Raw genomic sequence first — 22,607 nt, forward strand, 5'->3', positions numbered from 1 at the left:
ACACCCAGGCGGCGGGTTCAGCGGCAGGGCAATGAGAGACTTCCTGCGCTCCATCACGCCCAAGGCCTGCCTCAGTCAGCTGGTGGCCGAGGAAAGATGCCTCATGTGTCAGGCTTATTAGCACTCCCCCTAGTTTGTATGCATTTGGGATTGTGTGAGTGTGTGTTTCATCTGCGAGCATGTGTGTGTGTGAGAGCAAGATGAGAAAGGACAAGAGGGAAAGAAAGACATGGAGTCTGAATCTCTACAGAATTGTATATTCCCTCCCCCCAAAAGAAAGGGTGCATTTATTTCCTGACAGAGAGAGATATTAAAGCTGTGTTTTTGTTTCGGTACATGTTGGCGCCAACCGCCTCACTCGTTGTCTTTCGCCGCATCCACCCAACCTCGACTCACCTTCTCCCCGCTTCAGGCTCGGGTAGCTGTCAATCCGTCCTCCGGTCGGGAACTTGAGCAATGGGCCTATCAGAATGCCACCATTAGCCAGCCCCCTGAGTGGTAAATAAACGATCGCGCCGGTACACTGCAGGTGTTGTCATGGCAACCCACTCTCAGTGCCAGCCCCGCCCACGCTTCATTCCCCCGCTCTCTCGGCGGAGGAGTCACCGGGAGGTCAACGAGTCAACGCGCCACAGCCGCCACGACACGGCGCTGTTTGCCCCACCCCTCCCCTTCCTCCCTCTGCTCCCACACAGATCTGATCTGCATCCAGGTTGCAGCAAACAGCGGCTGTGATATGTGTCACCTCTCACACAGCACACTGTGTATCCTGCTACATCTTGTTAATGAGATATAAACTAAGTCATTTCCCAGAGCTCAGCCACTCGGGGGACGCCTGATTTTCATCACCCCAGAGCATCTTAGAGGGAACATCTTCCCTTTCAGATGAAAAAGTTAAACAACTTGCCACAATGAGCTGATATGTGCCTGTTCTTTGCCCCAACCTCAGCATTAAGATGCAAAATCACACAAAAACCAATCAACCTAAAAGGGAAAAAAAGGGAAAACAAACAGAAGGAAGAGGACATTGAGGAGTTCGCATAGTTTTTGTCATTTGGATAATTTACTCTCCACGCCTCTTGGAATGTCCCTATTACAGCAGGTGTACTCTGGATGAACCCATTTCAAGTATGAGGAAGATGGACTCTGCACGCCTGACAGACTTCCACCGCCATTGGCACCCACTCTGTGATGTAGCAGTTGTATTAAAATGGCGGCGCTGATAATCCAAAAGACCTTTCTGAGGGAGAATTTGAGACCGACTGCACAGATGGGCCACGGAGATAAATAAAACTCTCTGTCACTTTGGTTGGTGGAATAGTGCTGCGACGCCCCCAAGGGAGAGAAAAACTGTTTCGCTCCCTCTCTCCGATCCCCCCCCCCCCCCCCGGTCCGTCTGTCTCCCCCTCTTCTCCTCCTCTGTTCACGTTATCACAAATGAGAACCAGAGCCAGCTTTCCGCAACTGGGCTTTTCCCTCTACCGTCTTATGGGGAGCATAAAAAGACCATTTTGGACTTAACTTTCCCCTGCTTTATGAGCTCGACACAGTCAGCCAGAGTTTGTCAGAGAGCCAAGCACACTGGAGCATCCCAGTGTGAGCTGTCAGCGAGGTTCGTAGGGGAAAACGATGAGGCCTGGATGGACAATCTGCTTATTGTGGGTACCTGTTTGTGCTGTAAGAACACTTGAGTCTCGTGGTTTATCACTTTTTAAGCGATACATTCATCTTTGCTGTCCAAACACCTCTCATTAGCCGCAGGCCTCATTCCTCTGGGTGGAGGGAGGTGTCAGGTCCGGTTGATGGGCCTTTGACAAAATGCTGTTCATCATGTCAAAGTATGTGTGTGCTTTCACAACTAGAGCCTGTTAGAGCAAGAAAGTGAAGTCTGATTTCAATCTCAGACATGTACAACTTTGCACGTGACATGTGTCTGCTCGCACGCACGGAGTATGTGTGTGTAGTTGAGCGTTTCATCTGCTCCTCAGTGCCGAGACAAACTGTTCACGCAGCCATTTTCAATCTGCTGGAGAACAGAGGAGAGATGAGTGGCCGTGCTCCTCGTTTAATCACGGCAGGAAAATGACGGCCGGCTGGTGCCTCCTCTGCTCCGACTATTGGGCTTCAACGCCCCTCTGGTCTCTGGCCAAATATTGATCCAGTACAGATCTAGTTAGAACCCAACTGCTGCGATCAGATGATCATGTGGTTATTAATGTGACTCTAGTTCCCAAAATGTTAGACTGAATGAAAGATTTAAAGTATGTAAGCCGAGGGCTGAATTAAGATTTTAGAAAATACGTCGTTCATGTAAAATGCATGTTTTTGATTCTTTATGGGCCGTAACTATATCGAATATTTTCACTTCCAATTGATTATTTAACCTAATAACCAATTACTTGTGTATTATTAGGAGAGTAGACATTTGTTCTAACATCTAACATTAAATACAGGATAAAATGTCACATTCTACCAACAATTCAATTTATTTCATTTAGATACTTCCAAAACAAAATGTGTAAATTGTAAAAAGCACCTTAACTCAACAATAATTCAAACTTAAATAAAGCTTCTATTTAAAACAGCAGCTCAGCGTCTGTTCAACATCTTCTTGTACGATACATAGTTTCCTCATATTTAGCTCACAAATTAGTTTTTTTTATTCAGTCAGTAAAAGTCGGGGCTTTTATTGTACATCTTAACTACACAAACAGACGTCATGTGGAAGTGTTTTTTTAAAGAAAATAAATTATAAAATGTTATTTAACTCTATTAAACTATCCAAATGAATGCATAATGCTTTGTTGTTTTTACTCCCCCGTCATTTAGCCTATAAAATGTCCCAAATTATTGTAAATGCCCAACGCCAGTCACAAGAAAATCTAAAAGGATTTGCTGAACTGACCATTTTATTTTATGCCCTAAAGGTTTTCCACTTTTGTTTTTATGAAAAGATTGTAATAACTTAGATCTTTTTTTTTTAAGTCACCAGTTTAAGTTACAGAGCATTTAATCTATGTATAAATGAAATACTCTAGTTTATGTTTCCTTTTTAAGCACAGTGCAGAATTGAAGTGTTATAATTAGTCTGGGAAAACCGGCAGCCTGTTGTTATGGCTTCTGAGCAGTAAAAAAGAAGCTGTTTTATTTTAGACATTTTTGAATGCAAACCCTCAAAGCTAATGCACCTGCAGTGCCTATAAGACTGTTAGTGCATGGCTGTTTCACGGGTGGGATGGAGACTCCTGGATTTACTTGCTAAAGTTAAGTTTGTACAGGGTTAGCCTTTTTATTTTAGCCGTCCGCTGTAAGGGATCCGGGCCACAGTTGAGTTCAAATCATTTGAATGGTTGTTCTAATGTTAATAACATGAGACAAACACAACACTCGCATCAAATAAAAATGTGAGATTGGTGCTTAATCCTGCTTTGTTTACTTGTCCCTGAGCACCTCTGAGACTTATGGTTTGTTTTTTTTCTTCATCTTGGGTCCAGGAGTACAACATTTACGGCTGGTGGGTCGGCGAGCTGAACGGCACTGTGGGTATCGTCCCCAAGGACTTCATGCACCCTGCCTACATCCTCTGAGCTCCAACAGGTACCGAGGCACTCTCTTATCATCAGCATTATTGCCCATTACTGTGGCCTAATACACAGAAACGGTCCCCCTGGTACTCATCCAGATTGCCACTGAGGTATATTCAGTTGTTGACCTGCCATTTATGGCATCTGCTGGCTGGAAGAAGTACTGCGTGAAGCAATCCGAGCGGGGCAATGGTGAGAATAAATATGTGCAACAAAAGCGTGATTACAGCGCCGGTTGTTCTATTTAAGAAAATGATTCCCTAATACGGTTAGATAGGCACTGCTTAAAATGAATACTGAATTATTAATGCATGTTTCTCTGATGGTGTGTTTTATTTGTTTTTATTCTACAGCGCTGTTGCTGACGCGTCTGGCCATGAATTTCACAGACAGCCGGATAATCTTTTGTTATTTGAAAATTATTCTCTCATAAGAGTTATATGTTGATCTGCTGCCGTAGTACTTATTCCTGTGAACTATAAACCACCTGGAAAGGTTTTCCCTACAATGTTAACGTTCAAACTAGAGCTAAAACAACTAGTTGTTCAGTTAGTCAATGAACAGAAAATGACACAACTTTTTTTTTCTGTTTTATAAAATTATAAACGGAATATTTTTGTAATATGTTTCTGACAAAATAAAGTAGTTTTAAGACTTCATTGGGCTCTGGTAAATTGTGATTTTTCATAGACTTAACAATTAAACGATTAATCAGAAAAATAAAAGCATAATGAATAATGAAAATAATTGTTAGCTGCAGTTTGAGTAATAATTGATTTCTTGTTTGTCAATTATCAAGAAAAGCTCCTCAAATGTGAGGACATTCTGCTTTTCTCTGTTTTACATCATTATACCTTTTATATATACACACACACAAGTAATTGGAAGACATTGGGCTCTGGTGAATTGTGATTTTTACATAGACTAAACAGCGTCGGAAGGTTAACAAACATAATGAAAACAATTGTTAGTTGAGGCCTAGTGCAAAATGATTATTGTCAACTGAAACATTTCTCAGTTCACCGGTTAAAATTAGAACTATGTAGATTGTTAGTTGCTTAATTTCTGGTTTCAACACTGATATACATTTAAAAAATATCAGATGTTATGTACAATATGCTAAATATTTAAAACTACATTGTACCTTGTACATTGGACTTTTACACACAAATAACAAAATATTAGCCTTTACTGCATGCGTGATTTTTGTGTTGGGATTTTAAACGGTTTCATTTTCAGCCACTAGGTGGCAGGATTGCTCCAATGTCTCGTCTTAAAACGTGAACATGTCCTGTATAATAAAAGTAGTGATAGAAACCACAGAAATAAACAGTCACATGATACACAGTAAAGACAAAAGACTATTTATTTGAAATAAAATTAGATTTACATGGACACGGTCACTCAGGTTGTTATCGTTGCCCTTGTAGATCCATGTTACTCCTTCAAACCTGGAACATTCTTTTAAAAAACAAACAACCTATGCTCATTTACAGTGTAGCCATAACAGCAAAACCCAGTACCCTACAATCCACCCACTAGATTACACAGGATGTGTGACAAGGCTCATTTCTATGTGCAACATCACAAACTCTGGGTCCCTTTAAAAAAAATGTAATAAAAAATGCAACGAAAGAATCAGTGACAGCAGCAGCAGTAGCAGTAGTAGTGTGTGAAAACAATGTTGAGGTCAAAATGCAGCCAACTTTCAGACAAATTGGAATTAAGGCTGTGCTCACAGAAGTATACTTTTTTTTTTTTTTTTTTTTTTTTAAATGTAGGCTGTGAGTTAACAAAAGAAAACTGCTCTAAGTGTCAGGATTACAGCCCCTAACATTATTTAAATAACCTGGAAAAACAACATGTAAAATGCCTACGAGACTGACAATAATAAAGCTTGGTGTATGTAAACCATGGTGTCATCCTGTTTTATCTTTAGGGAGTTTTGAACATTTACAAAAATCCAGAAAATGTTACAGAAATTACAAGAATGCATATTATCATCATCAAGATCACAAGACTGAAAAGGTGTCAGTGTCTATTGCACAGGGATCCAGTTATATTCTGATCATTTATTTATTTGAATTATTTCAAATTTTATTAACATAACCAAACATTTATTTGTGCTTTGTTGGGCTAAAATATATTTTTTTCCCCTCTCTGATAATAAATATCTTCTGCCTATAAAACATATTTTGTTCAGAGCAGTAAGTGCCAAGAGGCAAACTCATTATTAGCTTGGCCTCAATCCAAGCAAGTTACTAAACTGGTTTAATGTGGATCTGATACAGAGGGTCTTTCATCTGTAGACAAAGCCTGAGTTAGAGACTTATGTTTATATTGGATCATAAAACGGAAGCGCCAATTATAACAGGATTGTTGTCGAGCAGCAGGTCTAGATTTTTAAAAACAGCCAATTTGAAAACATATCATCAGGATTCAACAGGAAACAGTTGTTGACTTAAATATAGTGATTTATATGTGTTTCACATTAAGTGAGTTTGAAAACGAGGGCAAAAATAACACTGATTCTCCAGTGACTGTAAGGATACATTCAACAGATTTTGGAGCAGTAATTGTTTCTCCTGTGTATACGGGCCGTGACGAGCTCCCTTCCACTTCTCAAATTTAACTAGTTATTTTGAGGCTTCAGCAGCCTGAGCTAAGACAGGTTAAGTGGATAAAGTTAGTTTTTTGTATTTCATTTTAATTTATAGTCTCTCCACTGCTGCTCCGTAAAGAAACAGAAATGGGCACTAAAGATTTGTTTCGTCTGTCAGACTACTGAAACCTCATATTACATTAAATTAAACTACAGAAAGCTTTTTTTGACTGTGCATTTCTCTCTTGACAGTCAGTATTCACAGTTGGATCAATTACAGCAACCAAAAACTCTTTCAAAAGTACAAAGTGTTAATATAGACCTGAGAAAAGGTCAATCTATCCTTTAATATAAGTGTATATTTCTGCCATGTTTTGTTCCCCTCAAAATAACATGACTAAATCTCAGAACAATTGCATTAAACTTAAAATGAACATTTTTTTTAAATCACATTTTATGTTTACACAAAAATACCTTTAGATCTTTATATATGGATAAAAACAAGAAAAGAAAATCAACCTTAAAATGCTTTTTGTGAACTTGAGCACCCTCTGCTGTTCCCAAAAACACAGTAATCATCCATCCGGAGGAGAATAACAGTTTACCTGAGTGTAAATGAAGATGCACACTATTTAAAAATAAAAAGACGTTAGACTTACAACATGTGTCACAGACCGGATCTTCTACATTGTGACGATACAACAGTGTATTAGGGCCATTGTAGGTTAATAAATTAAATTCAATTATAGAGCCGGGGACGGGGAGAAAAAAAAACCCTCAGAATTGCCAAGATTAAAGTCGTAAATTGCCCAGATTAAATAATTCATACATTTCCAAGACATTCTCTGAGACTAAAGTCAAAATATTTTTTGTGTCAAGGAACCAATTCGATTCACATTGCAAAGTTGGATAAACTACATCGCAAGATGTCTTCCATAGTGTTGCAGCTCGTGTGACCGGTGTCTGTGGTGGGACGAGTTGATCTAACCTCATGTATGATCTGTACCACTTTAATCTCAAAGAACCTTTAACCTACAATGGGCCTAATACAGAATTGTATGAAGAGCAGACTTTTTATGTACCTTGTTTGTGATCAAATGTGTCTTTGGCAGACGACAACTCTCACAATCTATTGTTTTCTGGCTCTGTGAGGGTGAAGTTTAACTAATGCACCTCCACCTTACGAGTCTCCTCTGAGGTATCCAAAGACAACACGGACAAGGTCTCCTGCTCCGTACATTTACTATCAGCTAACCCAGACGTGCAGCTGCTCTCTAAAATGCTGAAGTCGCTATTTTCAGTCAAATCTCCACCAGTTACAGTTGAGATCAAATCCAGAGATTTACTTAAGTCACTGATGTCGGTTATGTATTGTATGTCCTCGTCCTCCTGTGCGGAAATGTCCTCTTTTTCTACGGTGCATCCATTAATGTTTAGGTCCAAAATGTTTCTCCTGGAGGCCTCTACCTCTTGTGACCAGTGAGCGACCTCCTCTGGAGACGTCTTCATGTGGTCGTTTTCTGCCTGGATCGAGTCCTCTGTCTCGTCACAAATGCTTTCTTCATCGCTGACCTTGACGATGCTTTCATTGGAAGATGAGTGGCTGTCCTCGTCAGCGTCATCTTTGGTCCTAACCAGATCCACTTCCTGTTCGACTTGGTCCGTTTGTTGAAGAATGTCATCGCCGCTGCTTTCCGCCTCTGGGTGCACATTATGAGTCTCTTCATAGATTTCTGACACAAGTGGCGTCTCTTCTTTACTCTCAGACTCATCACTCTTTTCGTTGTCTGAGCTCTTAAACTCTTCCAGACAGCTAACATCTTCAACGTGAACGTCAGTGCTATCATTGTGTTCGACACCATTAACTTCAGAGATTACATGATTTTCTAAAACCTGCTTCTCAGAGCAGAAGACTTCCAGAACTTCTTCCTGAGATCTGGCGTCGCTCTCTGTAAGCTGTTCCTTAAGGTCACCGTCCTTAAAAGCTAAAAGTGCTGCAGAATTCACAGATGTTTCTGGCTCAAGGTCAAGCTTAAGCTTTTTCCATCTTTTCCTCTGCAGGACTTTCCCACTGATCAGCCTTCTCCTCCGTGTCTGGATGAGGAACAGTCTCTTCTTCTGTATCTAAAGTCTTAGCGCTGTCCTCTCTTACGGAACACTCCTCAAACAAGCTTTCCTCTCCACATTTCTCCTCAAAGCCAGTCCCCATGGCCGAGTGCACCTCCACTGGTGTCTGTATCTGACAGCTAATATGCTGGGTCTGTTCTGCAAGGCTGAGACTCTCAGGAACATCCTGGCTGTCACCCAGAAAAAAGGTCGCCTCTGCCGGGCCACAGTCCTCAACGACGGCCTCCAGATGGTTGTTCTCCTGAAGGACTCTTACTGAGGAATTGTCCTTGAGCTGAAACTCAGCTGTGTCCTTATCACGGAGCATCAGTAAACCGTCTAGAGGGTCAGAGTCCCCACAGGACAAAAGCTCAGGGCTGAAGGGCTCTTTAGGAAGTACGCAAGGTTGATGAGGAGCTGGGCTGTGGAGCGGGGCAGAGAAAAACATTTACTTTATTACAGGTCATTTTTACTTAAACTCACAATTTCAACAGAACAGGAACTTTTTTTAATATAATAGTTTGATCACTTTAACCCACAGTTTTGAATAGACCTTTGGACCCAAATATTCAGCATCTTCTCCAATATACTGAAAATCCCACAGGAGCCAAATTCAAAACTGATTATACTGGGAATATCAGAGGAATCAGTAAAGTGTTGCTTCTCAACAACACTTTGTCTCTTGTGGGCTAATAGCAGCAAAACAATGAAGTCTCTCCTCTGAAGCTTTAGATCACAGAACTAACCGACACATTGCAGCTCGACAGAATTGAGTTTATCTTGAATGATAAACTGAAGCAATTTTTAAAAATCATTTTCATTCATTATTTTTCTTCTTTAATACACAGATTGAACTCAAACTCAAAATTACAGACAGTGCTAGGCAGGCGGGTGAACGGCTGGTATGACGGGTTCACCCCCCCTTTTATTTTACATCATTTTTGGGAAATACTTGAAGCAGTTCCCTATTCTGTATAAATAAAGATTTTTGCACAAATGCTTCTAATAATAGCATTTGAAATAATAATAATAGTTTGACATTTTAGAAAACTTATTCACGGAACTATACCACTGTATGTTAAAAATAAAGCTACTGCCAGCAGCCAGTAAGCTTAGCTTAGCACAAAGACTGGAAAAGCCAGCCTGGCTCTGTGCAACAATAACAACATTTGCCTACCTCCACCTATAAAGCTTGTATATTTAATCTGTACAAATAGGGAAGTGGAAAGACAAGAAGTTGTGGTTTTACGTACTGACATTTTTTTTGTGGGCCAGGCAGGTGTTAGTGTTATCTTTGGACAGAGCCAGACTAGCCGTTTCCGCATTGTTTCCATTATTTATACTGAACTAAGCTAACTGGCTTCATATTAACCAAACAGATACGGGAGTGGTATCAATATTTGATCAAACTCTCAGATATCTAGAAAGTGAATATGAGCTTAACTATTTGTTTAATTCAATACATTAAAGAATAACGCCCATATGAGGGTCTAAAAACCTACATTAAGCAATTCTTTTTTAAATAAACAATGAATCTTACCCATGTGTAATATGAAAGGGTTAGTAGTAGCTGAACCCTTGAGAATCAACAGCAGACTATGCAGCACATTTTAGACTTTAGACTTGTCTCAGGAAAGCCCACACCATTACAGTTTATAAATCAAAACTAATAACCTGATTTTTCAAGCACTTAACTAAATGTAAGAGTAAAACCCAAGGCCTTATTATCATTGATTTATTATGATTATTTTTTTAATCTTCTTATTCATCATCTTATTTTCAAATTGTATTTGAATATACATGTAGATCTGTTTTATTTTGCTCTTTTAAACTTTATTGTTTTAACGTTTCTGTACAACAACTTGAACCTTCCTGTGTATGAAACCTGCTTAAAAAAACAAGACAAAAACTGCCTTGCAATGGCAAATACAGATCAAGGATGAATAACCTTAAATAAAAAGAAGGGATAATGCAAACGTAATATCATACCTCTCCATGGACTCATAAGAAACAGTCAAACTAGACTCCTTGATTGGATCGTCCTCCTGAGCCTGAGCAAAGCCCCGATTGGATGAGGCGTAAGTGAGGATGGCGTCTGTAACGGAGTAGGGAGTGTGGCCCTGCACGCAGTCCTGGATGTGACCGACAGGCAGCTGAGTCTGCAGGAAGAGGTGGAGCTGGCTGTCTGACAGACACACTGTCATGTTCACCACCCTGCCAGGACAGAACGTATTTGTTATCAAAGTAGCTTGCATTACAAATTTGTATTAAAAAAAGCATTTACAGCAGATCAAATACTTTTTTTTAAGAAGAACTGACTTGTCCAAGAAGGCCTGAAGTCCTTTCCTTCTCCGCTCCAGGAAGTCTTCATTGATGAAGGAGAAGAAGGACTTCGCTGGAAGGTCTGGGACTGGCCTACGGGGAATGAAAGCAAGCAACCATGTTCATAGATTATAGTGCATTTGCTTTAATAAATATGATACAGAAGTGACATATAGGAGAACTTCAGAAAAAAATGGTTACTTGCAGACAAATTTGTGTTAACAATAGGTTTCTATTTTACCACAATGTCATAAGAAGAGACATAAGAGTGCAGCAGGGATGACGTGTTTTTGTACACCAACCCGGAAGTTAGCACGGCCCTGGTTCCCTTGAGGAAAAGCTAATGGGATTTTTCCATTGATCAATCATTTTCACAAATGAACATCGCTTTTATGATTATTGAAGCTGTAATGCATTCGGCAGAAGTAAAAAAACTAATGTTAGGCTATAAAAGGAACATCACCACTACATTTCCAACTTTTAAATTTGATTTTGCGCACTTCCTTCTTCTACAAAAGCCTTTACACTGAGCATGACCTGATCAAGCTTTTCACTTTGAGTTACAATAGTTTGATTGAGCGCAAGTAAAACAAAACTAGGCTGTAAAGACGGACGCCTGAGTAGATGAGTTTCCCCGTCTACGTGATGACGTTTAATGTCCTCTAACAACCTCTGTAGTCTCATTTAGCCACTTGTTAGCAACCGCCTTTTTTAAGATGCGTAAAAGCTTCAGAATTCACTAGTGGCGTATTTCCCAACCTAATTTATGTCGTAGAAGAAGAAAAAAAAGGTGAAAAACTCTGACGCTTGTGTTAACCACAGACCTTACTTCAGGCATCTAACCAAAAGAAGCATTGACTTCAAGACGAGGGAACCGGAAGTGTAAAAGTGCCAACTCATTTCTGGGTGTTAGGACTCCTCCGTGCAGCTCTCTATAGGACAACTAGCTGCTCTTAATCTTCACAACGACTTACACCAAACCAGTGTTCTTCTGAAGCTTCTTCTTGAGCCAGGAAAACTCACTGTAGCGCCGCCGCACGCAGGACGTCTTGGCTGTGAAGGCTTTACTGTTGGTCTGGGAATTAAAAAAGATGCATTACAGTCAACAATACATGATCATTATACAGAGCCAAAGAACGATGCCATGTCAAATCTCATTAAAAAAGGTCAGAGGCAATGTTTAATATGTTTCTTATCGTCAACAGATCCAAGATACAGAACAAATCTAACAGTGAATGCATCTACTAACAAGTATTGTGTGTATCAAAGCATGATCTATCTTCTTCCTCTGTGCCATAGAGCTTCATTGTTGTCAAAAAACTATTACAACACATGAATGAGCCAAACTGTTACACTGTCTGTTCCCTCATTCCCATGAAATCACACACACACACACTAGTTTACACTTTGAGTCCCACACACACCGTCCTGCTGCCACAAATACTTGATAAAGCACTAAATGTGGATTAATCCACCGCTGAAAATAGTCCCCAACAAATGCACTATTTACTCCTGTTTGTTTAAGATAAACTACAGTGAGCAGCGGTTTTTAGGAAACTCCTGAAACTTCAAAAAAAAGATTTGCATCTTCACGTACGAACCAATGGGCTTGTGGTTTTGGTCTTTTCATGAGATTTATAGACAAAGAAAAATATACAGTAACACCAGCCTCATCCTTTAATTTGAAAATGTATTTACAATGAATCTTGTCAACCTAATGTTACTGGAATAACTGCTGCTGAGGTTTGGCAGAACTAAAACATTATCAGATTTGTTCCAGTAACGTGTGACACAGCCAACTGATGTTTGCACAACAAGCTCCCGTCTGACAGACCATAATCAATTACAAGCAGCATTGGTTAAGTTCTCATGTCATTAAAAAAAATTCCATTAGGAGGGTAAAAGTCCTCAGAAGCATCACATCTTCCCCCGTTTCAATCAATTCACTTGATTCTTCAACAAAAAAATAAAATCTGCGACTATTTTATGTTTTGAGCAAAATAAGAAACATTTGCCGGTTCCAGCTTCTCACATGTGAGTATTTGATGCTTTTCTTTATTTTCTACATGCGACAACAGTTTTCTATTCTAATAAACATTTTTCACTGTTTTCTGACATTTTATGAACAAAACAATTCATTAGTTTCTTGAGAAAATAATCTGCAGGATAATTGATAATGGATATAATTGTTGGTTGCAGTATGTGCCAAAAGACAATAAATGATTCTTGAGAAAACATTTTTATAGGAACATTACTTTAAACATTATTTTAATAAACAAATTGGACATTGAACTAAACACAAGCTGTAACATCTAGAAAAGCAACATGTTTAAACTGTCTGGATGCTAATTCTAACATTGTGCACATTTTGGGTCCTCACTGTCACATTGACCAGTGAAAAACAATAGTTTATAGTGGCACCCAAAATGAGGTCCCATGATCTGAGCCAATTTCATGAGTCAACACCCACACAACACACCCGTCTAGGCATGGAGCCTTGCTGCTGACACAGCATTCCTCAACACAGGCTGTCGCCCAGACAACATCAACTCCGGTGCAAACAACATGTAAGGAATCCATGCAGCTGCAGACTCAGTCTTTCCAAAGAATGGAGTTAGGTCCAAATTGAAAATGGTCCCAACAAGTTATTGACATCTGAAGCTCCAGGCTATTGAATCCTCCCATTACCTTCAAAATAATTGTTGTAGTACGGGACAGACCTAATGGAAAACTAAGTTTGCGAGTTAGTGCGAAAAACTTGTACACTGGTATAAAACTTCCAGTAATTCTTATCTGGCGTGAAACTCTTTTCAGTATCATCAAATTGTCTCATTTTAAAGTGAGGTTAGTTTATTCTGTACGTGTCAACCAAGAAGGCTACTCAATGTCTTTCATAGGTTTTTAAATCACTTCTATGTAAAACAAATCAGAAACCAACAATTATGTTTGTTGTGGATTATTATGATGATTTTCTTTCCTAAATAATTTCAGAAAATGGTGAAGAATGTCCCTCTCAATCTCCCAAAGCCCAACATGTTGTCTTCAAGTTCTTGTGTCTGATCAAGAGTCCAAAACTTTAAAGTATTCAATTTGAAAATATCCACATGGTTAGAACCCACAAAACGTTTGACTGAGACTAAAAGTTTCAGCTACCAAGTAGCTCACACTAATAGTGACCAGATATATTGTAAAGTAGGTATTAATACTCACATGTAGAAATATTTTATAATCCACATATGAATTCCACGAGCCTTCGTTCTGCATGCGGGGATCTTGGACCCGCACTGCAACAAACTCCTAAAAAAAAGGACAGAAAGAGTCAACGTTTCACAAGTTTAAAGTTTGTGTGTTTTGCTGCATCGTGGTTAACCCAACAGATTGAGATCTACAGCACATTACTGCGTATGCGCGACACATGAGACCTCTTCAAAGAGATCGCGTATCTCGAATGCTTTTAAACACATAATTGGAGGTATTGTTCTTTCACATTTGTTAAGTGAAATCTTTTTTTTAAAGGGCCGGTTTAGATTTTACCAAGAACATAACTCACATTAGACATTAATATTTTTGATTTAATGTAGAAGAAAAAAAAGAGGGAAAAGGAGTTTACTTACATCTTCTTCTTGATTGCTGATCATCCTACCGAGTGCTGCACTGCAATGAGAGGAGAAATCAATGAGGAGGGAATTCAATAAAAAGATCAAACTCTGTTACATCTTCTTTCGTGTTGTTGTCATGAGCACTGATGACTCATCCTGCAAAGGAGAAGCTGGTCAGCGAAAATCCAGCGAATCACTCTCGCAAGCATTTTTCTTTACCATTCAGGGATTAGACTCTTTAACGTTTAACGCATAGTAACCTCTCCTGGACATATAGCAGTTTGTCAAGTCTCTTTAAAGCTTACTGTAAAATGACTGTACAGCTGGTACACCAAGACTCCCTTAAACTAATGTCAGTCTAGCTCACCCATCACAAGTCTGGTGAAACACATAATAATCACGAGCGGCACACCAGTAAGGACTGGCAAATGCCAATTAGAGCTGGAACAAACTATTCTTTTCATTTTTTACACACACACACACACACACACAGACACAGACACAGACACAGACACACACACACACACACACACACACACACACACAGACACACAGACACAGACACAGAAAACTGCAATAATAATTGTATAAATAATAGTTCGTACACTAATTATTTCCATTATTGAGTAATCTGTAGAGTGACTTTTCAATTAATCAATTCGTTGTTTACTATAAAATGTAAAAGAAAATAGAAAGAAATGTCCAAAGTGGAAAGCAAAATTGCTTTATTTGTCTGACCACAGCACCCCTTAAATGAATAAATGTGCAATGATATAAAAAGAAAAAAATACATTAAAAAAGGACAAGGGTTGGTAAACAATATGATAATTTATCGTCTTTCAATGGAATCGTATTGTGATGAAATCATACATCGAGAGATCGTGATACACAATTACCTCGTCTAAATTGATAATAACAAGCACATATTAATGTCTACATCTTAAAAATGTTATGTTCATTTTGCACTTAAGTTCTTAATTAAATGAAAATACTCAGATGTTTTAATTCAAACAAGAGTAAACAATAACAGGCTTTATTTGTGGTTATTTTATATATACACTATTTATTTATTGACTTACCAGAAAACATGCTATATCGTGATATACATTGTTATCGAGATATAAAATGACCTACATCAGGATAGAAGATGTTTGCTATATTATCGCCCAGCTCAAGCTGCAGCTAACAATTATTGTTATTATTATTTTAACTGTCAACTGTTTTATAAATTAATAATTTACTATAAAATGTCTGAAAATATAAAAATGTATCGAAGGTGATATCTTCAAACGGCCTTTCCCCCTCTTTTTTTGTACTAGACTGCAGCCCCCCAAAAAATAAATGTTACATTTTCAATTATATATACAAAGAAAACAGTCGCTAATCATCACATTTGAGAACCTAAAATCTACAGATTTGCGGCATTTTTTCTAGTTTAATAATTTAAATGATTCATCAATCGTGAAAAAAGATAGAGATAATTAAACTATATGGATTTCAGAAAGTGTCGATCACAGAGAAACTAATTTCCACCAGCACGTTTCTTCCACAAATGTACCAGCCACTGATACCTTTAACATCTATTTTAAGTAAGTAAGTATTCTCGTATAATGGGTTTTCTGATTTAGTGTGTTGTGCCCTGAATCTGTTTATAATTCAGAAAAGCGTCAGAACTGAACAGCTTGTGGATGATGTAAACGCCCCAGTCTCCTGATACGGTGTAAAGAAACTCAAAGTAATACAAAATACAATATATTCCCAACTAATGTCTCATGTACTGTTATCTTCATGCCATGTAATAACAGCTAACGACTTTGTGAAAGGCAGCGTTAGTTATCTGGCCTGAATGATTACACACTTCTAAACAAACTGGCTACAGGAAACATCCGCTAACGTTCAAATCTAATCCCAATGACTTACTTTCATGAGTTATCTGTCGGCTGCTGTGGTGGTATCCAGCCGGCTGTTGTCGGTGGGGTTGCGCTTGTCGATGTTTCTGCTTTATTTAAGCACAAGGTCCTCAAATAAAGAGGCTTGTTTTCTCCGAACAGGTCCTATCTCCATTTCGCAAGTCACAAGCCGCCACTACTGCGACGTCACTCTGTGACGTAACTGCTTCCGGTAAGTCTGCGCGAGGGCGTATATTTAGTTTTGTTTTTGTTTTTTAATTCCCCAAACATTTCTTATTTTCTATAATATCTTAACCGAAAAACGTGAATAAAAAAATTATCTTGACAAAAAATGATTAGTACAAGTTTGATTTGCACATCAGCGGATATTACATCCGAATTATAAAATGTTGATTCACAATTATTAGATATTAAATTGGAATGATGACATATTAAATCCAAATTACATGATATTATATCATAGTTTACATACTGAGTTAATGGTATGAGATGTCAAGGCAAACATATTAGATAAGAAAAAATCAAGTTTCACTTACTCATCAGAGGGGAGTTTTTGCTCAGATGATGAAGGTGGTGGAAATGTAGATAAAAGTCCGCTTCATGGCACGTCAAAATGATAAGATATTAAGTGTCCAGTTCTGATACGGAAGATGGACCCATATGCTCAGAACATACCCCAGGATGTTCCCAGTGTCATCTATAACTTCTTCTTTGTCAATTAATTGTATATGGAGCAAATCCAGACACTATATTTAATGACATCACACGTTTGATTATAGCACTATTGTATTTGGGAGAGAGTTGTTCATCTTTATTTATATTTTTTAAACATTTAAGAATTTAGAAAATGGGCGAAGTTCCCCTTTAAAGTTTTTTTGTGTATTTTCAGGGATTAATTTATGATTCATTAATTGTTTTTTTTAATGGACACTTGTGCCACAAACTATTTGCGAGAGGGATAAGTCCTTTGTTTATTTGTATTTATCAACTGTATCTATCAATGCAGTGAGGGGCGATCCATCGATCAAGTCCACTGTTTGCGGCCACAGATCTATACATCACACGCACACAGCACGGCGGCTCTGGTTACCTTGGTGAGTAAATCCATATGCTTTAGAATCTGTGAAGCTGCACGATCCTCCATCCTCATTTTTCTTCTTCTCAGACACGAAGGGGCGGAAACGATACATTTCACTGTAGTCAAGCTAGATGTTCTGTATTTTAACAACAAATCAAGACAAACGGCGTTATCATAAAATAATTAGGAGGCAAAGACTAAGAGTTGTTTTAAATCGCTTCGTGTGGACGTTCAAAAAATATTAAATTGTAAGTCATCGGTGAGTTTATTTTTTTATCTTCCCTCCTCCCTCTAAACGGGTTGTTTCGGTAACGTCTGATTGTGCACGAGTCTAACGTTAGCTAGGCGTTAATGTGCATGTTTTCAATGGGGATAAAAACAGAGGGCTTATCTAGTTAGGTTTCACATTACGCATTTATAATAATAATCATTGTAACCGACAAACATCCCATGTATGATACATTAGTTGCTAACACAAAAGCAATATGGAGGAGGAGACACCAGCTAGCTGCAAACTGTGGGTCTCTCCGAGGCTTTTGTCGTGCGGTGTTTTCTTCTGTATGCCTGCTAACGTTAGCAACAAAACGCCCCCTTAAATTGGATGCATTTTGCACCACGACAATGCTAATTTAAAGTAGGTACAAACGTGGTTTATTTGATCTACAGCTCTGCATTTCCATATTACATTGTGCTCAGCCGCCGCCAGGTGTTGCAAACCTCCTGTGCACTGTTGTTGATGCTGGCACTTGTAGGCACGGTCAGTCACCGCTGTATCAATCATTAGTAAAGTGATGAATGTTGGGGCAGCGACCCTCTCTTATTATCTTCTTAAAGATGATCAGTATGGAAGCCCATTTCCGCCAATGTGATGGGGGAAAAAGACATTTAAGTTATTATAATGAGACATTTTTCGAAATAATGAGTATCTTAACATCCAGACTTAGTATCTTAAAATAATGACTTAATAGTTTAAGAATTAGCTCGACCTCAACCTTCTACAACAGTATATTTCTGCTTTTACATGAATGCATGAGTAATAATAATCTAATGATATAAAAAATATAGCAGTCGCATACGTTTTATACTTTAAGTACATTTTCCTGATTATACTTGCATACCTTTACTGACATTTTAAATGCAGGACTTTTACTTGTAACAGTATCTTTACAGTGTGTTATTAGATATTTTACTTAAGTAAAGGATCTGAAGACTTCCTGCACCACTGCTAAGAGATCCAATGAGTTTACACCATGTCATAAAGTAATGGATAACTTTAGGCAATGCAGATTAGGCAGCCTTTTTAAAGTCCATAACTGGGACACAATCAACACACAATGTTTTTTTTATATATGACAGAGTGAAAGCAGATTGCTGGTAATCTACATTGCCTCACATTGTTATCTTTGTATATTCTCAATGAATCCCATCCTCTTATGTTGTTTTCTCCTCTCTACCACATTGATTCCTGTTTACTTCCATCTTGACGTTGAGCAGGAACCTGCTGGTCCCCAGGTCTACCTGATGAGTATGAGCCTGACTACAGAACCCCCTAACGATGTTCCCGCTGTTACAGAAGGTTTAATATTTCATTACTACAACATAAATGTCTCTGTATCAATGTCCTCGTGCGGTAAGGTGTGTGTCAAGAGTCAAGTACTGAGTAAAGTTATGTATATTAAAAGTGGCACTGTAAATGTTTGTAACCCATTTGAAACTGCACTCAGCAGCAGAAGGATTTCTGCCCCGCACACACGTGAACATCTTAAACTCTGAATATTAACAGAACCAGTTTTCTGTTTCAAGGCTCAGCATCCGTTAAAGGGTGGGTGTCTTCAGGCTCGGTAACTATCTGCTCATTGCTTCTGTTTCTAACCCATCAGAGAGCAAAATGACTGCCGTCGTCGAGAAGAAGGACAAGAAGCCAGAGGATGTGGCAGAGGAAGAGGAGGAGGAGGAAGAATACGTGGTGGAAAAGGTCCTGAATCGGCGGGTGGTGAAAGGGAGAGTAGAGTATCTCCTCAAGTGGAAAGGCTTCACTGGGTGAGTGTTTTTGGGGAGTTGTCATAAACTTATCACATCATCCACTCTATTTCTACAGTCCTCTAAATCAGAGACTGCATCACAATTATAACCAAGACAAGAATTAGATACCAGCATATTTATTCATTAATTTTTATGTATTTGTGTCTCCAGGGAAGATAACACGTGGGAGCCATCAGACAACCTGGACTGTCCAGATTTGATTGCAGAATTCCTGCAGTCCCAGAAATCAGCAAACGATGTAAAGAGGAAGGCGGCCGGAGACGCAGAAGGAGACGAGAGTAAAACGAAGAAGAAAAAAGACGACGTGAGTCCCAATTCTTTGCTTTTGTTTGAGTCCATAAATGGTCTGTGGTTATTAAACATACTTGAAAGATTCCCTATTGTATTAAGGGCCCTTACACACCAAGCCAACCTCAAAGAAGTAGCAAAGATAGATTTAGGCCTAGTCCATAGGTATTTTTTGTAAACGGTGCTTTTCCTCATTGAAACGTCGCCTCACAACTGCACACACTCTGACGTTATAAGCCAAAATTTCAATTTTCCCCTGTCAACACTTAAGACGGAGTTTCTGAACATTTTCACTCTGGAAGGAGTTTTACAAAAGCTCAGTGTTCAGTGTGCTAAACCGCCGTTTAGAAATAGACAAGGGCCAAAACACATAGAAAAAGCTACATTAAAACAAGATTCTCTAGTCTTATTCTTTACTCCTTCATGTCTGTTCAAAGCAGCTTTTGAACAGCCCACAAAGATTACAGCCCACAGCTGTAACGAGATGCATGTATGTTTTAGAATCAAATCAAATCAAATCAAATGTATTTGTATAGCCCAATATCACAAATTATACATTTGTCTCAGTGTGCTTTACAGACTGTACAGGTGGTCTAATTTTTTGACTCCTCTGTGCATCAGAGTAAATAGGGCCATCAGTAATAATATGTGTAATATGTGTAATATGTCCAATGTGTAATAATGTCTAATAAAAAAAGTTGCAACTGGCACTGTTGAGCTGTTTTCTTTGCTTTGCTCTGCTGTTGTCAGCAGTCTGCTGCTTGGGAATTTGAGAAAATGCTGTTTTCAGAATCTCAAATATGTAGATTTCCTGCTTTTCTGTTTTATATCATATTAACGTGAACATCTTTGACATTTAAAGACTTCACCTTGGACTTTGAGAAACTTATTTTACACTAGCAAACGGTTAATCTAGAAAATATTTGGCAGATTAATCGATAATGAACATAATCGTTAATTACCCCAAAATATTGTACAGTTATGTAGAAGTGAAAATGATTAATGCATTAGCTGGTCGACAGAAAATGAATAGACTATTCTCAACTTTTTAAATAATTTTAGTAATTGGCCAACATCTGCTGGTACCAGCTTCTCTAACAAGAGGACTTGATGCTTTTCTCTCGTACATATTAGTAAACTGAATATCTTTTGGGTCTTGGACTGTTGGTTGTGGGATTTCTGCTCCACACGCATGCAGCCATGTTGGTTGAGTCACATTTTCCGTTCTTCTTGATTTGTTTTTAATTCAGATAGGAACCTTGACATAATGCAGGTAGTTAGTAATTATGCTGAAATGTTGTTTTGTGCTTGATTAAAGTTGTGTTTCGTTGTTTGGTCCTCAGACAGAGAAGCTAAGGGGCTTTGCTCGGGCGCTGGATCCAGAGAGGATTATTGGTGCCACAGACTCCACAGGAGAACTCATGTTCCTCATGAAATGGTTTGTATACACTGTAAATGCTGGGCAGCTGTTTAAACAGGAACATTAGTGACTGAACAACTGCCTCGGTTGTTGGGGAATTAAAATGTGCCATTAAAGGAATACTTCACCCACAAAATGATCATTTGTATATCAATAACTCACTCCTGCGTTACCTGGAATTTACTGGAGATAACTGTTTTTCTGGCATGCCTCTACGGTGAACGAAGAATCAAAAACTCTTGATGAATTGTGTTTAACAACAGCAAAACTACATCCGTTTACAAACTCACAACTCATGCAGCATAAGGGAAGTATTGAGCATATGACTGGATAAATGACACTTGGATTATACTGAGTTTGTAAACAGATGTTTGGTGCCGTTGTGGATGAAGTATTCCTTTTAAATAGCCGTCTGTGTGGCAAATGCAAGTCAGTTGAATTTGTTTTTGTGTTTGTTTGTGCAGGAAAAACTCTGATGAAGCTGACCTGGTGCCGGCGAAGGAGGCCAATGTGAAGTGTCCGCAGGTGGTCATCTCTTTCTATGAAGAGAGACTTACTTGGCACTCGTATCCGACTGATGACGAAAAAAAAGATGAAAAAAACTAACACAGGGGGGAAGAAAGAAACTGTAGTTTTGAACTTCATTGTACCTTCGAGAGGGATTTGTGGGGTCGGAAGGGGGCGGGGGGGGGGGGGGGGTGGCAGAGACAAGCAAGACTCCATTGGACTCGTGCGTCTTGGTGTAGTATCACTCATTTGATTCTACTTTTATCATCTGGATATAATCTAACTGTATATAAGCTTTAGGTTTGCTTGACAAAACCCAACCGAAATGTAAAACGCAGTGTTAATTTTCAGTATCGCCAGGAAGTCGTTCAGCCACTTCAGTATCATTTTCATAAAGAAACATTTGGTCCAGTGCTCGGTCATCTTGCTATGACATCGTATCAGTGAGGTGATGTTTTTATTTCATTCGTGTGCCTTTTTAAAACTTTGTTTTTTACTTGGTTCATTTGTGCGTTTGATGGCAAACCTGAGTCAATCTTCTCGGTTACTTTAAGACTTGTTTGGTGTGCGGTTACGAACCCTTTTCAATGATTCATTTGGTCATTGGTAATCTTTGTAGTGTTTTTCATAATCATGTCTTGCTTGTCGGTTTTTGAGAATAAACCACTTTTTTGTTACTCTGCTGTTTGAACTGGTGTCACTTTTAATGAAACGGGATTATTACCCAGCTGGGCTGCAACTGACCTTTGTTTTATTGGCTTGATTTGTAAAACATCAGAAAACAGTGAAAATCGTAATATCCAAGAGCCCAAGCTTAAGTCCTCAAATCTCTTGTTTATATTCCATAAAGAGTAAAACAATAAATACATTTACTTTAATGCAAGACTAAGAAAAGCATCAAATTCTCACATTCCAACTTGCAACCATCAAATGTTTGGCATGTCTTGCTTTAAAATGATTGGTTGATTATTAAAATACTTGGCGATTAACTTTCTGTTGGCTGACTACTTGATCAATCGACTAATCGTTGCAAATCTGTCACTAAGTTTTGTTTGTTCACGGTCCTGGGCACTTTCCAAGAAGCAGTTTTCCTGAGTTATCAGAAGAACTTTGCAAATTAAAACGGGATCCCCTCACAATCTATCTAA

The 22,607-nt window shown here is 38.7% G+C and overlaps 3 protein-coding genes across 8 annotated transcripts in view; 2 read left to right on the forward strand and 1 right to left on the reverse strand.

The window, feature by feature from the left end:
* Window positions 1-4,244, forward strand: part of skap1 (src kinase associated phosphoprotein 1) — a 33,075-nt gene extending 28,831 nt beyond the window's left edge. For both annotated transcript variants that reach the window (XM_029456595.1, XM_029456596.1), the window contains exons 12-13: window positions 3,495-3,597; window positions 3,938-4,244. In XM_029456595.1, coding sequence (XP_029312455.1) covers window positions 3,495-3,587 — 93 coding nt within the window. In that variant the 3' untranslated portion in view covers window positions 3,588-3,597; window positions 3,938-4,244. The remainder of the gene's footprint in view (window positions 1-3,494; window positions 3,598-3,937) is intronic.
* A 1,089-nt stretch (window positions 4,245-5,333) lies between these two features.
* Window positions 5,334-17,351, reverse strand: snx11 (sorting nexin 11). 3 transcript variants are annotated; one of them, XM_029456599.1, is made up of 7 exons: window positions 17,214-17,351; window positions 14,229-14,268; window positions 13,825-13,911; window positions 11,589-11,689; window positions 10,612-10,707; window positions 10,282-10,506; window positions 5,334-8,714 (listed from the first exon to the last, which is right to left on the reverse strand). In XM_029456599.1, the coding sequence occupies exons 2-7, from the start codon at window positions 14,250-14,252 to the stop codon at window positions 8,219-8,221; spliced, it is 1,029 nt and encodes a 342-aa protein (XP_029312459.1). In that variant the 5' UTR covers window positions 14,253-14,268; window positions 17,214-17,351; the 3' UTR covers window positions 5,334-8,218. The 3 variants fall into 3 exon arrangements, with proteins under 3 accessions (XP_029312459.1, XP_029312458.1, XP_029312457.1); XM_029456598.1 differs by lacking the exon at window positions 17,214-17,351 and adding an exon at window positions 16,134-16,316 and having other exon boundaries at window positions 14,229-14,263; XM_029456597.1 differs by lacking the exon at window positions 17,214-17,351 and adding an exon at window positions 16,134-16,316.
* Window positions 17,145-22,141, forward strand: cbx1b (chromobox homolog 1b (HP1 beta homolog Drosophila)). Of its 3 annotated transcripts, none has more exons than XM_029456602.1 (6): window positions 17,145-17,217; window positions 18,696-18,777; window positions 19,082-19,241; window positions 19,395-19,548; window positions 20,876-20,970; window positions 21,417-22,141. In XM_029456602.1, the coding sequence occupies exons 2-6, from the start codon at window positions 18,723-18,725 to the stop codon at window positions 21,556-21,558; spliced, it is 606 nt and encodes a 201-aa protein (XP_029312462.1). In that variant the 5' UTR covers window positions 17,145-17,217; window positions 18,696-18,722; the 3' UTR covers window positions 21,559-22,141. The 3 variants fall into 3 exon arrangements, with proteins under 3 accessions (XP_029312462.1, XP_029312460.1, XP_029312461.1); XM_029456600.1 differs by lacking the exon at window positions 17,145-17,217 and adding an exon at window positions 17,312-17,449; XM_029456601.1 differs by lacking the exon at window positions 17,145-17,217 and adding an exon at window positions 17,316-17,460.
* Window positions 22,142-22,607: the final 466 nt, after the last annotated feature.

Source organism: Cottoperca gobio, chromosome 19 (genome assembly GCF_900634415.1).
Source record: "Cottoperca gobio chromosome 19, fCotGob3.1, whole genome shotgun sequence".
NCBI lineage: Eukaryota > Metazoa > Chordata > Actinopteri > Perciformes > Bovichtidae > Cottoperca > Cottoperca gobio.